General features: G+C 47.9%; 6 protein-coding genes across 6 annotated transcripts; 5 read left to right on the forward strand and 1 right to left on the reverse strand.

Annotated features, from left to right (window-relative positions):
* Window positions 1–549: 549 nt before the first annotated feature.
* Window positions 550–1,658, forward strand: FOIG_14763 (uncharacterized protein; the record flags this gene model as incomplete). Its single annotated transcript, XM_031216048.1, has 2 exons — window positions 550–1,587; window positions 1,629–1,658. The coding sequence occupies exons 1-2, from the start codon at window positions 724–726 to the stop codon at window positions 1,656–1,658; spliced, it is 894 nt and encodes a 297-aa protein (XP_031054189.1). The 5' UTR covers window positions 550–723.
* Window positions 1,659–1,976: 318 nt separating this feature from the next.
* On the forward strand, window positions 1,977–3,596 carry FOIG_14764 (uncharacterized protein; the record flags this gene model as incomplete). Its single annotated transcript, XM_031216049.1, has 1 exon — window positions 1,977–3,596. The coding sequence occupies exon 1, from the start codon at window positions 2,361–2,363 to the stop codon at window positions 3,594–3,596; it is 1,236 nt and encodes a 411-aa protein (XP_031054190.1). The 5' UTR covers window positions 1,977–2,360.
* A 1,049-nt stretch (window positions 3,597–4,645) lies between these two features.
* Window positions 4,646–6,613, forward strand: FOIG_14765 (uncharacterized protein; the record flags this gene model as incomplete). Its single annotated transcript, XM_031216050.1, has 1 exon — window positions 4,646–6,613. One exon carries the CDS (start codon window positions 4,646–4,648, stop codon window positions 6,611–6,613), a length of 1,968 nt encoding a protein of 655 aa, XP_031054191.1.
* Window positions 6,614–8,169: 1,556 nt separating this feature from the next.
* Window positions 8,170–8,763, forward strand: FOIG_14766 (uncharacterized protein; the record flags this gene model as incomplete). The annotated part of the gene is made up of 1 exon (XM_031216051.1): window positions 8,170–8,763. One exon carries the CDS (start codon window positions 8,170–8,172, stop codon window positions 8,761–8,763), a length of 594 nt encoding a protein of 197 aa, XP_031054192.1.
* A 480-nt stretch (window positions 8,764–9,243) lies between these two features.
* FOIG_14767 (uncharacterized protein) lies at window positions 9,244–10,392 on the forward strand (the record flags this gene model as incomplete). Its single annotated transcript, XM_031216052.1, has 1 exon — window positions 9,244–10,392. The coding sequence occupies one exon, from the start codon at window positions 9,244–9,246 to the stop codon at window positions 10,390–10,392; it is 1,149 nt and encodes a 382-aa protein (XP_031054193.1).
* Window positions 10,393–11,877: 1,485 nt separating this feature from the next.
* On the reverse strand, window positions 11,878–14,578 carry FOIG_14768 (uncharacterized protein). The gene has a single exon (XM_031216053.1). The coding sequence runs from the start codon at window positions 14,379–14,381 to the stop codon at window positions 12,078–12,080; it is 2,304 nt and encodes a 767-aa protein (XP_031054194.1). The 5' UTR covers window positions 14,382–14,578; the 3' UTR covers window positions 11,878–12,077.
* Between the last annotated feature and the right edge of the window lie 53 nt (window positions 14,579–14,631).

Here is a 14,631-nt window from a genome sequence, read left to right on the forward strand (position 1 = left end):
ACAGAGAGGAGGACCTTTAACTATAGAAGAGGCATCACAAGTAATTGATCAGATGGATGTTGATACGCAGGTAGCGGCCGAGTCGTCGAGAAGTGGTGGTCAAGGAAGTTCGGGTCGACCGAGGGTTTGGCACTGTGGGACTTGCGGCAAGGCTGGGCATAATGCAAGGACCTGTCAGGAGGTAATTGAGGTTAATATGGAAGAGTATAGTGACTGATTTTAATTGATCTAATAGGTTGTGGTGTTTTTATTGCTGATTTAATTGAGAAGGTTAGGATTTTTGGGACACTCGCTTATCTGGGACACTCGCTTATCAAATACGTTAAGTGACAGCACTTGAATGTTATTGAGATTCGGATGAAGGTTTATCCGACTCGCAAGTCTATAACCTAACTTCACAACCAACACAACATTCACTCCCCATGTATGCCAACGGCTGAGCCTGCCCTCAATTGTAACTAACAAAGGCCGCAATATAGACAATAAACTCTTCAAACGTTTACTATGCTGTCTAGATAGTAAATAGTTCTTCTTTCAAGACTGATTTCTCAAATGTCAGTCATAACGTTATCTGCGGGGCCAAAATAGAATCCACTCACTGATGAGCTCGTTTGTGACGTATTTAAGGTTTGTCTCCTCCAACTTGTCCTGTTTTTCTCACAAAGCCAATATTAACCAGCCTTTGCTAATACGATCGACCACTACTCGGCGCGCCGAACCATTATGCCGCTCACTTCTATTACCATTATCATCGCTCCCTACCATGTAGGACTTTACGACCACCGTGTTGGCGGCGGCCCTCTCCGCATCATGTCCCACGGTATTGATAAAGAGCTCTCTAAATTGGCGCCTGTATCCTTCATCAACATTGGCCCCGTTGACGAATTCGAGGGTGAGATTGGTCGAACATTTGAGATCCTCCGCCGTATTTCGAACGCCGTGTCTAAAGCCGTCTCAAATAACTCGTTCCCCTTGGTTCTTTCCGGAAACTGCTACGCCAGCACCGCGACAATGGCTGGCCTTAACCAAGCAAGACCTACCTCATCCACCGCTAAGACTGGGGTATTATGGCTCGACGCCCACGACGACCTTGACACTCCCTCAACACACGAAAATGGCTACCTCGATGCCATGGCCGCTTCGATGATGACCGGCACCAGCTGGCATACTTTGATGAAGACTGTGCCCGGTCACCAACCCGTTGATGTGAAACGCATGATATATTGTGGGCTGCGAGACGTTTCGGAGATCCAACGCGAGACAGTCAAAGATGCTGGAATTGATGTCATTTGGGGTGATGCGAATAAGAAGGTGGATTTTACATCTGCTCTGGCTGAGACTTTAGACAGAAGGGATGACATTCAGGAAGCACACATCCACTTCGACTTGGATGTTCTCGATGACTCTCTGGGCCGTGTTAATGAGTTCCCTTCGCCTGGCGGCTTTCTACCCAAGGATGTTATGGGTTTGATGGATATGATACCCACCAAGATTAACCCAACTTCGCTAGTCGTTTGCTCCTTTAATCCGCGCTTAGAAGGAGGAGATACAGTAGCCAGGCTTGCTTGCCAGGCTATTTATCGACTTGTTAGTGGCTTACAGGAGAAGGGTATTTTAACAGCTAATAGCGAGAAAAGGGGTATAACTCGGGTGTTTAAAGATAGTACATAAATACAAGGCGCAGTTCCTAACCAGCTATAAGCCTTTTCCTTAATTAGAAGGGCGATTTCCTCTTAACATTTTGTGTTAGTATTAACCAAATATATATTAATAGACTTCCACTTGTGAAATTCGCGGCAAAGTCGTGGATGTAATTGGTTATCTTCCTGCTATCTGGAAGTAATAAAAGCTCATAGATAAAGCATACGTTTATGCGAACCTGCCAACCAAGGTTATGTAGTCACAGAAGTCCTAGCAAGTCCTACCAGCGACATCTCCTCTAACCCCGCTCATCAAAACACCGCACCATTTCCACAAACTCTTTCTTTCTCACAGATCTTATGATAATAAAATTACCTACCATCATGACGCTAATAAATCCTGAGACAACCGGTCTCGTCTATCTCTCTGGTGATATTCTAGTTGAAATCTTCTCTTACTTTTGCCTGCACTGTCGAGGCGACCTACGACCTGTTAAAGGCGTCGGAACCCCGCATCAGCATAAGCAACGTCGTGAGCCTCAGCAACTCGACCAAAAGTCGTGGTATTAGATCGATAAATATGCCTTATTCTCGCTCGCTGCCTCTCGCAAAGCGCTTCATCCCATTGCAGAGGATATCCTGTACCATGACTTTGCACCCGGTTATGGCGACTCTGAACTGTCCGAGCTTTATACCTATGGCCACAGACTGAACCAATTCATGCGCAACGTTGGAAGACGCAAAGACCTCGCTGAGAAGGTCCGCATGATCTTCGTTCATCCAAAGCACTCCAACCTGGATGTGAAACAAATCGTACTGTCTTTGAAGCAGGGTGCCGCTGATCTGGGCATCGATATTGTGAAAGCTTGGCGGTACCGGGCAAAACACTTTATGAACCCTTGGAGGCCTGCGCGGAGAACAAGATGGGGAGAGGAAGAGTATCTATTCATGCTCAATTCAGCCTTCACCGATGAAATCTTAGAGTATCCAGCACTAAGTTATCATGTGGGAACGAATAATTTCTACAAGGTTTTGCACCATGAGCTCATCCCAATGCTGATTGCATTACTCCCCAAGCTGGGTCACATCATTTACAAATCCAACTCCATATTTGACAGCTTTAAAAATACCGCTCTTGAAGCTCTAGGAGTGACAGAGCTCCCACATCTTCGGACATTGGAAATAGACAAGGATCTATTTTCCATTCTCAAAAGGGCACCGGATTTGGAACGGCTTGACATTATCACCTCTCCCTTTTTTGGGAAGGCTGGAGACTCACTCGGCGAACGGTCTAAGATCAGAACTCTCCGATTGGAAAACATATCATCCCCTTCAGCGCTCAGCGAACCACTATCATTCGCAGCCAAGGACCTTCGGTCGCTCGTTATTGAATCTTGTGAGAAGTTTACAATGAGATTCTCTGAGTTCTCAATGCCCGGGTTCTCTGCGGATGTTATTGAAAAGATACGCGATTATCGGCACAGTTTGGAGACGTTACACTTGGACCTTCGCGACGTGATTGAAAGCTCTCCCTCCTACCCTCCCGACTGCACGTTTCATGACTTTGAGAAGCTTGAACATGTCTTTTTGAACAAGCGGCTTGTTTTTCACACTTTACGCGATCTCGAGGGTATTGATGGCCCGACGGTGGAGGATCGTCATGCAATTACCCGGCTATTAGCACCGTCGATAGTATCGCTGCACTTGGTCTGGGACGGTCTTGATATTGACCGCCTCGAACAAGGATTGATGGGACTTGTTGATGCAACGACTGATCGCTTTCAACATCTGAAGCTTGTTGGTCTTGACTACGAGGAGAGGCTAGATGAAACGGTTCATCATGCCATGCTTGAGGCTGGTATTGAGTTCACATACGAGCGTTGGCCAGTTTCTTTTGAGAGTGGGCCAGGTGCGGAAGAACCTGATGATGAATGGATAGGTTATGGGATCCAATGAAGCTGTATTTAACTCCATGATTATAGATGTAAAGATTAAGCAGTAATTAGTAGGAGTATCACAACTATATTTCAGAGCATACCCAGTAACCAACAATCTATCCTCAATTTCGAGGAAAGGCACTTCAGGCGCGACAAGTGGTGGAGTTAAACAATAACACAAGTCGCTTTACAGTAGTAACACCATCTCTTGCATAGGGTCGATATGCTATCTGTGTTGTCTCCTTTCCCTTCTCTCGTGAGTAGGGAAAACATTTCACAGGCTTCTAGAAAGGGACGCGATTGCATATCACCCTTCAACATCGACAACGAAGCGATGGACCTCGACCAACCAGTAGAACCTGAGACCCGCAGCTATACCTGAAATGTGCTACCGAAGCCTTGGAAGCTACCTATAACTTCTTGGTCAAGATCTTGGTTGGGCATAGCGGGGTAGTAAAATGTGCAGGACTGGTAATATATAATCAGCTCGATCATAGGGTCGGATAAGTGCGGCTGTATGCAAGCTACCATGGCACCTATCAGCGATGATGAACCTAGAAGTCAACGATGAGGAGCGGAAAAGGCAACTTCGCTCTTAGCTAAGATCAGCCCGGCCCGGTGTAGATCTTGAAGGGTTCTTTGGTGAGCTGTGCTAAGGGGCGTCTGCATACACGGCCCGGTTCTGCATATTTGTTTGGTGTACAGTGGGCGTTGAAATCCAATCCCTATTCAGCGGCTTGCATATTGCTGCATTGGCTGACTTGCCCGTTACCGCTATGTACATTGCTGCCAAGGCGCGGGGTTAGGTTGCGAGATACAAATGCGTGGCGTGATGTCAATTATAAATTATTAAACTGGGAGTGTTTCATCTTTTCTAACCTACATTTGAACTTGCACTATTCTCCTCAATTATTCTCCAGCCTCTCAGTAACTGAATGTTTGCAGGAACTGAATCCATATCAGGCACTGACCATCTCCTCTACACAAAGACAGGTAGATTGACCCATCATTCGATTTCCCATCAAACACTCTCACCACAAGGTGCATTTTATCCCAGCAAAAGCCATCATGCCATTTAAATACGACGAGCTACCAAACAATGATTTCTTCCGCATCTTTGAGCTCAAGTGTGGAAAGGATGACGAGCCCCTTCAAGGCAATCTTCGAACACATGTGCGCAAGGAGGCCCCTAAATATGAAGCTCTCAGTTACATGTGGGGCTCTCCTGATCGTGTCAAGCACATGGAGTGCAATGATCACGAGTTCATGATAACTAGTAGCCTCGATTCTGCATTGAGGCGTCTGAGGCTGGCTAGGGAGTCTCGTTATCTATGGATTGACCAGATTTGCATTAATCAAGAGTCTCCGAATGAACGCTCTGAGCAAGTTTGCATCATGAGAGACATTTACTCTGGATCAGTGCTCGTTACTGCATGGCTTGGCCCGGCAGACCCGGGAGAGGCAGCCGATACACGGATGATAATCTCAGCTCTTGCAGCCATCAGGTTTCATGTGGTTAGCAAGCAGCAGTATTTCCCCGAGAACGAACGTTTACAGGAACTTGGACTCCCTACTAGAGAGTCACCAGCTTGGGGCGCTTTAAACTCTATGTTACAAGCCCCTTATTTCTCAAGGGTTTGGATCATACAAGAACTTGCAGTCGCACCCACCTATGATCTGCTGTGGGGAGATCTCCTCATACCCAAGGTTGACTTCGAGGCTTTTAAAACAGCCACGCTCTTTCTCTGTATGTTATATCCAGATCCGAATTGCTTAGACTTGTCAAGAGGGAGAGGACCATCGAAAGGTGTTTGTCCAAAGATTGAGTGGTCAATTCCTATGGGTTTCACGGATGATGCCTGGAAACAGGGTCAAGACTTATTGGAGCTTGTTTGTTTAACGAAACGCTGTCATGCGACTGACCCGGCCGATAAGATCTTTGCTTTAATCGGACTCGCAGGCGAGAAGACGTATGGTATTGTGCCAGACTACACTAAGACTAAACCAGAAGTCTTTACAGAATTTGCCTTGAAGGTTATATCAGAAACAAGGAACCTCGAAATCCTCAACTACTGCGACGTGGAAGATCCAACTGTCGAAGAACGACTTCCTCTCTGGGCGCCGAGGTGGCATCACGAGGTCACGCGTCATTATTACAATATGACTGGCTACGGCTTTAAGTCTTCGAACGATATGGAGATTGCATTTCATACATCGACTAACACAAAGGTCTTGCAGTTGAAGGGTCTGCATATCGACAGAGTCAAAGAGACTCACAGCCAGACCCTGCAGATGGACCAAAATGCCATGGCTATCAGCAGGATGATTATCGAGCATGAAAGCCTTTTGAAGGATCAATACGGACTGGATATTATCAGGCCAATTGTTTTAACAATGCTGAATGGTCGAGTCCGGTCTATTCTTCTTGAAGTACACTATGACCGCCCAAAAGATGATTCTTATCTCCAGTTGTTCACGGCGTTTGCTCTTCGATCACTTTTGACGTCTTTTGTCAAAGACGGCGATGATGGCGGAAGTAATCAGAGAGCAATGATCCAGCTGATCAAAATGGCAGTAGATTCTAGCCCTTCAGCAACACCATGTGAGCTGATCTGGAAAGAACCCGAGACATGGGAGTTCTTCAAAGACAGGCTTGATCACCTATACCCACACGACATGGAAATTGCATCGTCCTACTTGGAAGTTCTGCGCAGGGTATCTTGCGATATTGAAAAGGACTCTGTGAACTTTGTGCAGAATACTGCATATACTTACCGCAGAAATCTCTTCATTACAGAAAAGGGCTATATTGGCACTGGTCCTCGTTCGGTCAAGCCCGGAGACTCCGTATGTATTCTTTTCGGGGGTGACACCCCGTACATTGTCTGCCCAAGATCATCTACCAGCGATGAGGGCCTATTTCTTGGGAATGCATATGTGCATGGAATTATGGATGGGGAGGCTATTACTACTTGGGAGGAGCAGAAGGATTCTCAGGATCCAAAATTCCGAGAACGGCTTTTCAAGCTAATATGAAAAAAAAAAAATGAGTTATCAATAATACAAGCAATTCTCGAGCAGCAGTGTATCATGAATTGCTGTCTCTAAACGCGCCCCTCCCCTTGAAGCTAACTGTGCCTTGCGGCTAGGTTCATCGCAATAGTCCAGCTATCTTCTTTCTAGCCATCACTAATCCAGGTGATAGCAGAAACCCATCCAGCAGAAAGGCTTGCCACGGCTACGAGTCTGTGCTAGTGTCCGAAGATGGTGTTATGCGGCTTATGCCAAGCAAGGGTAGTCTGGCACATGTGATAGCGCCTCTGCCTTAGCCACAGTCTCATGCCGGTTTTGAGGCCTTCTACCAGCTTGTACTTTGGTAGGTTGGTAATTAGGCAGGCTGGTTGATGCTGCAGTAACAAGACAAAAGAAGAAACCACCGCGAATTCAAATCCACTAATTCAAGCTCGCGCCTTCGGCTTCCAGCTCGACACAGTCCAGGCTGGGTAACACATCTGTACTCTTATGTATACCGAGCCAAGCCATCTGTGCATCAATATCGTTTCATTCCCTTCAGAACCTACACTCTCACACGTAAATCTGGATGCGAATTCCTAGAGGCGCGTGCAGTAGTCAATAATTCTGATCAATTTCCCAACTGTTCTTGTTTGGGGGGCGCTCCCTTGCACTAGAAGAAATTCAACCTGCCAACAAGGCACAAATGAAATCAGACCTCCGTCTGTTTTAAGCTACTCTCAAGACGTTTATCACTCTCGCATTTATAGCAAACTCTTTGCCTTCGGTAGCAATGTCAGAGTCAAGGAACCCCTTGGAGCTATTTCGAATCAAGGAAGCGACGCGGATTAATGTGGACCTCATAGTCAAGCAGTACGGAGATGTGCCGTCTTTTGGTAATTTTTAGCAAAGAAACGTCTAATAGCAGTCTTACAGATCTCTGAAGAACCCTGCAAGAGTCGTGCTTGTTATCGGTCGATCAGGCTCAGGCAAATCTTCAGTGGTCGAGCATACCACAGACGAGACAGGTTGTTCTGGTAACGGCATAGATCCCGGTAAGAAAACCGCCATATTTATATTGACCATCCTTCCTAACGCAGTTAGCTCAGTTACAACCGCGTGTGATGTACTGCGGAGTTCCTTCAACGGAACTCAGTACGTTTTTATCGACACTCCAGGGTTTGATGACAACCTATCTGCGCTGAGAACGCTCAGCCAAATCGTTGTGCTATTCCACACATTTCAAGACAGCGCCGTTCTTGTTGGGGTGTGCTATGTCATTGATAACACAAAACGATATACAGCAGTAGATACCTTAACGATCGAGGTTACATGAGTTCTGTGGGGAACCATTCTTACCTAATGTTACCATCGTGACAACGCATTGCAGCACATGCATATCTTTGCAGGAACTCGAACGACGTTCTGAACAAAGAATGGAGAAGTTCAAAGACCTCCTCAAAGGTGGTGCAGTCATCTACAGGCACGGAAGAATGTACTAAAATAATCTCGAAACCTGTGATATTATCCCTTGGAATGATGTGGGCCGGACAGAATCGATGTGTCAAACGAGGGATATAATGATACGACGTTCCCGTGGTTTTACTGGTACCAGGCCTCGGATCATTGAGGAAATCAAGAGCCGAATTGAGATTCCAAATACTGCTTCAGGGCAAGTACTTCTCCGAGATATCCCCCACCATTTCAGTCCTGTTATCACGAATGAAGCTACACCGCGATCGCTTCAGCAAGTCGACGGCGACCCCCAAGCAGATAGGGACGAAAGCTCTGGACCACGCACCGAAACCAGCGCGTCTTTTTGGAACAATTGGAGTTTTAAGATCGATCTGAGCGGAATAAGCCAAAAATACAGAGGCGGCGGTCCACATGGGAGTCTCTCCGTAACAACGAGTGAGATTCTTTCTGGATTTGCAGTAACTCAACGGAGATTCAGTAGTACAGCGACTACTTCCACTACTGATTCAACCGAGGCTGCAGTTACTGCACAGACGAGCTCCACAAGTTCGAGTCGATGGTCTACCCTCACCGATGCCATTGGTGAAGCAATGGGTCCTCCGCTATGGATGAAGGACAAGGGCTTAGATGGCCCTTTTGTTCAGAGAGTGATGTTGCTGGACAGTACGGCTATGGTGGCTGCCGTTTACGGGACTTGATAGCTAAGTATGAAAGATAAATAAGTGTATTTAATGATATATTATGCAACTTATTAGGAAAGAATAAGTACAAACATCTAAGAACAGTGCTCTTATAACAGAGGTACTTTAAGCGAACCGGTCTAATCATAATTTAATGATGAGATACCCTGATCATAGACTTGGTTGGATGAATTATTAATTGAATGTCCCGTTAATATCACCTATCGCAATTTCTCACGTATCTTGCGTCAATTCGAGGGCTGTTAAAGCTCTTTTGGGTTAGACACGTTAAAACGCATAACGTTATCGCCAAGCGAATGCGAACGGAATTTCCGGTCGTCAAGCATTCTGGTTTCACCCTCATAATCGGCGAGCTGATTGGTCGAGGTTGACCCATCAAACAACGTTATGGCAAAGTATTTAATAGCAACTGATGAACTTGGGTTCTTTAGTTTAATAAAGTCATTCAACACATACCTTGTCTATCACATCATCAATATGTCTCGTCCAAACAAAGCTATCTACATGCTTGCAAACGGCAAACATGAAATCCGCACAATCGAAGAGCCATACATCCCGCAAAAGGCACAATCTCTTGTGGAAGTGCAGTACTCAGCCATCAATCCAGCTGATACTCGACACTCATACATGAATATGTCAGAATACGTCGCTGGCTACGAATACACCGGGACCGTCCGCGCCGTTGGGCCCGCGTCTCCTTTCATAGTTGGCCAAGAAATCTTTGGCCAATCGCTACCTTATGATCATCGACCTAATTATCTCGGCGCCCACCAGAGCTTCCTCTTAGCGGAACCTCTCATGGCTTTTGTGCGGCCTACGCATCTTGATCCCATCACCGCCGTGACACTTGTCGTTGGCAGTGCGACCACCTTTGATGCTCTGTTCAATGTAGCCGGGTACGGCTTCCCGCTCGCTAACATCACTGGCGACGATCCGAAGAATGAGCCGATTCTTATTTGGGGCGGTGCGGGCGCGGTAGGCCAAGCTGCTATACAGATCGCCAAGGCAGCCGGTTTCAGTCCCATTATCACGACAGCTTCACCACAGAACCATGAAGCTTTGAAGAAGCTTGGTGCTGATGAGGTCTTTGACTATCGCAGTGCAACAGTTGTGCAGGATGTACGTGCATATCTAGAAAAGTATGGCAAGTCACTGAAGACTGTCTTTGACACAGTTTGCGCTGGTCTTGGTGTCTTTGAAGGTCTTGCGCCTGAAGAAGAAAAGGCGTTGGAGGATAAATACGATCAAAGCTCACCCGGGCTTTCCCGGCAGTGCTGTGATCCCAACGTACCCTCAGAAGAACTCCGTCTGGTATCATCTCTTCTTGTAAAGAAGGACCCGACGTGGAAGTTTACTTTGAGTGTCAGGGTTGTTGAACAAGTTGACTTTGCGGTTGAAGCTCAAGATCGAAGCGATGAGGAGAGAAGGAGAGAGGAGAATAGGATCATCGAGTGGCAGAAGCGCATTGAACGGGGTTTTCACTGGTTGGTTGAGAATCATGAACAGTATTGGGAGGCGCCAAGGACTAGGATCTTGAAGGGAGTGGAGGAGGGGCTTCAAGGTATTCGTGATGTTTGGAATGGGAAAGTGAGCCGTGAGAAGCTTGTTATTGATCACCGAGTTTGAAGAGTACTGTGGTAACGGTTAGAAAGCATGGAAAGGATAAGGACCAATAAGAGATAATCATGTCCCCAATTGCTTTCAACACCTTGGAACTGAGTTGTAAATGCCACTCTTATTGATATCTCAGTGATTACACCAGTTTACCCCATCAAAATAGCACATTGTTGTACAGTCCACGGCAGCATAAAAGATAAAGTGTATTGTTTTCCGCACGGTAAACGCTCGCGATAACTCCATCGTCACCCTCATGGGAAGCCGAATCGATTCCTGTACTGTTGACCACCGGTATCCAAATTGACCGCCAGGATTGACATCGAGAGGGACAGCTTCCAATCGTTTTGGTGTTGCTTGCTGTCCTCATATGTCGACCACTAAGTATCAAGTCAGTACTCAAAGCCTCCATAAACAGAATAAAGCGTAGTGACATACGTTGACTGAGCAAAGAGGGAGATTCTCACATCAGGTGTTGCATCAGATGTAGCCGAAAACCTTTAAAAACATAAGGAGGTTCACAGTCACTACGACTAATCCGATGACACACGAGACTGCTTTTTCCCAATCCATGGTGTGTTATGGTGGTTGGACTTTAGTAAGTCCAAGATGGTGGAAATGTGGTATGGTGCTTCGATAAGGTTGAGAAGTCAAAGAAGTTATTGGTGGGCAGAATTTGGCATGAAGAACTCAAGAGAGGAGGACTCGGGGTACTTATACTTAAATTTCAGTCTAAATGTGTGTCATTTGCAGCCGGAATTTGTGGCTGGAAGTTTATCATCAATCTCGAGTGAGGGGATCATGAGGTCTATTTGACTTTCTAAATTGAATGGCTCAGAGTCTCTTCGTTCAGACGAGGAACGCGTGTCTCTACAGCATATCATTAGACTTTTGTCTCCGCATGGGTGAGTTTGGGATAGCCTTTTGCAGTAAACTGAGTTACGAACACAGTTGGAAGTTGCTAGCCTCTATGTCGCGATTATAGGCTCCAAGCCACAGGCCTCAACTACAAATAAGACATACAGCTCATGCTTTAGACGTTATACCACTAGAATTCAGCTGTTATTAAAGGTGAGCTTATGCTTCTTGTTGGCAAATGAGTACGTGGCCTTTTAACAATTTCTACAGGATATTCGTCATCACACCACAACCATATTAAAATACGTGATGCCGTCAAAAATAAAGACAAACGTCAGATATTGACATCAGACGTCTGCTTTTGATGATTCAGGCTTATTAGTCATTCTGCGGGGAGCACGAAGTCTAGTATAGAGCTTTTGTTGAATGCTGGGATGAATACATCTGTAAGTGCAAACGAGCCATGCGCTCGCACTCAAAGTTTCAGTGGGGCTTGGCCTGAAGGTGTCTGGGTACCTTTCCCATGTAGGAACAGCCGTCAACAGGTCAGCAGCAATTGGAGGCTTTAATTTATATCTGATAGCCTTTTGATGTTCAAATGTAAAGGGCATTCGTTCAATCGGGCCAGCGTCAATAGGTAGGGCTGTGATAAGCTTCATACGAAAGCAGTGCAGGCACATAGTTAAAATGTAGAAAGTAGAAAGTACTAAATCACTTAGGGAGACTCCAATAGGTTGATTTAGTAATATTAAAAATTAAAGAAACCATGAACTATTGCTAATCCAAGTCCCGTTACCTAAGTGTTATACATAGATCCTGTAATCTTAACCGTTTATCATCTACATGAAGAAAGCAAGGGCAGCTGGGAGAGCCAGCATGAAGCCAGTGCGAACCACGCTGGCACCACTGACGGGAACAGGGGTGGTTCCGACGGGAGTGGCGACAGGAGTCTCAGCAGCGGGAGGAGGAACAACTCCAGGCTGAGACACGGCGGGAGGTGGGGCGTATCCAGCGGTAGGGACGGGAGCAGGGACCACAGGAACGGCGGTAGTAGGAACAGGAGCTGGGTAAACGGGAACGTGGGTGGAGACGGTTCCGTTGCTGGGAGGGTAAGGGACGCTGTGAGCGGGAGGGGCGATGGGCTTGCCGCCGGTGGGCTTCTCAGGAGTAAGGTATCCAGCGGTAGGCTTCTCGGGAACGGGAGCCTCGCCAGTGGGCTTCTCAGGGACAGGAACCTCAGCAGTAGGCTTCTCCTCACCTTCGGTAGTAGGAGCAGCGTGGCTGGGGACCTCATAAGCCTTGGTGCTCGGGGAAGCAGTGGTCACGACCTGGAAAGTTGACTGGCCCTTGGAAGGCTGAGCAGTCTTTCCCTCCTCGGGGCAGTAGGTGGTGGTGTCAACGATGGTGACGGTAGGAGCAGGAGGGGGAGTAGTAGGAGGGTGGAAGGTCTTGGTAGTTCGGGTCTTGCAAGGCACAATCGTGGTGAGAGTGTCAGTGATGGTGGTGACGGGAACATGGACCTTGGTGGAGTGAGCAGTGGTGGTAGCAGGGACGGCACCGATCTCGGTGGCAGGGCAGACGTAGGTGCTCTCGATGATGGTGGAAGTGACGACCTTCTGGGTGTAGCGGGCAGGGCAGTTGATGACAGAGGCAGCACAGCTGGTCACGGTGTAGACGTGGGTGGAGGTGACGGTGCTGGTGACATCGCCGGTGGCAGTGCCGTTGCCGTGAGCAGGGACGATGGCAGCGGCGGAACCAGTGGTCTGGGGCTTGGCGAGAGCGGAAGAGGAGCCAGGGCCGGCAGGGTAGGCACCAGATCCAGAACCGGAGCCAGGAATGGGGTAAGCACCTGAGCCAGAACCGGTGGTCTCGGCACCAGCAGGGTAAGTCTCGGATCCAGTGGCACCGGGGACGGGGTAGGCGTCAGAAGAATCAGCAGTGGCGGAGCCGGTAACATCAGCGGAGCCAGAGGCATCAGCAGAACCAGTGGCATCAGGAAGAGCTGAGTCCACAGTAGAGTCAGAGCCTCCAGCAGGGACGGTAGACAGAGAGACGACCTGAGTGTGAGTGGTAGCAGGGCGACCTTGCTGCTCAATGAAGTTACCAGGAGTACCGCGGTTAGGCTGGCAAACCTTGGCCTGAGCAGCAGTAGCAAGGGTGATGGTCAGGGTAGGAGCAAGGCTGATGTCGAGAATGTCGCCGACCTCAACGTTGAGCTCGACAGCGAGACCAAGAGTAAGAGCAATGAGCTCATCGACAGAGACGGCGCAGTTGTCGGTGGCGATGAGAACGGCAGTGTACTCGAACAGGCTGACCCAGACAGCAATCTTGGCACCAGCCTCGATGTCGAGAACGGGTATGTCAAGCTCGGCCTCAAGATCGATCTCGGTTCGGAGACGGAGACCAAGAGTGAGAGAAACCTCAGCAGAGAGGTCGACCTCAGCAGCGACGCCAATGGGGAGAGCCTTGGCAACAAGACCATCAAGGGAGACATCAACGATCTCCTTAGTGATAAGAGAAACCTCAACGAAAGCCTCCTCACCGAAGGCAAGGTAGACACCAGCGGACAGGTCAATAGCAGCATCGACACCGACGACAAGGTCAAGAGCGAGAGCAGCACCGGCCTCAGCCTCAAGGAGACCGGGGATCTCAAGCTGAAGAGCAGAAGAAGCGAAAAGTTCAATGGATTCGTGGACAGCGGCGGAAGCAGAGATGTCGAGCTCGACGTAAGCCTTGATAGCGCCAAGACCAATACGGACACGAGGCTCCTGGAGGAAGTCCTTCACAAGCTCAAGAGTAGCATCACCCTCGATCTGAGCGTTGGGGAGGTTAAGACCAAGCTTAATGGCGGCAGCAGCGCCAGAAGCAGGAGCAGCGATACCGTCGAAGAGAACATGGTTCTCCCAGCTGTTGGCCAAGCTGCAGGTAGAAGGAAGACCACCCTTCTGGCTAACGGGAGCCTTGGTGGGAACTAGGTCAAGGCCCTTGGAGGTAGTGTCAACGGGCTTGGAAGCCTCGGCACCCTTTCCTCCAAGCGAAACATCGACATCGAGACCGAGGCCAACACCGGGGAGAAGGTGAGGCGAGGCAGTGGCAACAGCCACAAGACCTCCCAAAGCGGGAATCAAACTAGAAAAATGCATCTTTTTTAATAAACAAAGTAAATGAGTGACTGGAGCGTGAATAACGCTTCCGAATAATTGAGTAAAAGAGAGTGACTGGGAAAAAAGAGTGCAGAAAACTACAGAACACGAAACTAGAACTACGAGCAGAATGACTGCATTTTAAAGGATAGGCAGAAAGGATATTGTCGAACCATCTCCTTGACGATGTCACCTCGTGAAGCGGGAGTTGAAAAGCGGTCACAATTATATCCGGCGATCGCTATTTAAC

This window comes from Fusarium odoratissimum, assembly GCF_000260195.1.
Source record: "Fusarium odoratissimum NRRL 54006 unplaced genomic scaffold supercont1.44, whole genome shotgun sequence".
NCBI lineage: Eukaryota > Fungi > Ascomycota > Sordariomycetes > Hypocreales > Nectriaceae > Fusarium > Fusarium odoratissimum.

Excerpts from the sequence above, each read along its gene's own strand:
- FOIG_14768 (XM_031216053.1), bottom strand. The coding sequence starts at position 14,381 with ATGCATTTTTCTAGTTTGATTCCCGCTTTGGGAGGTCTTGTGGCTGTT.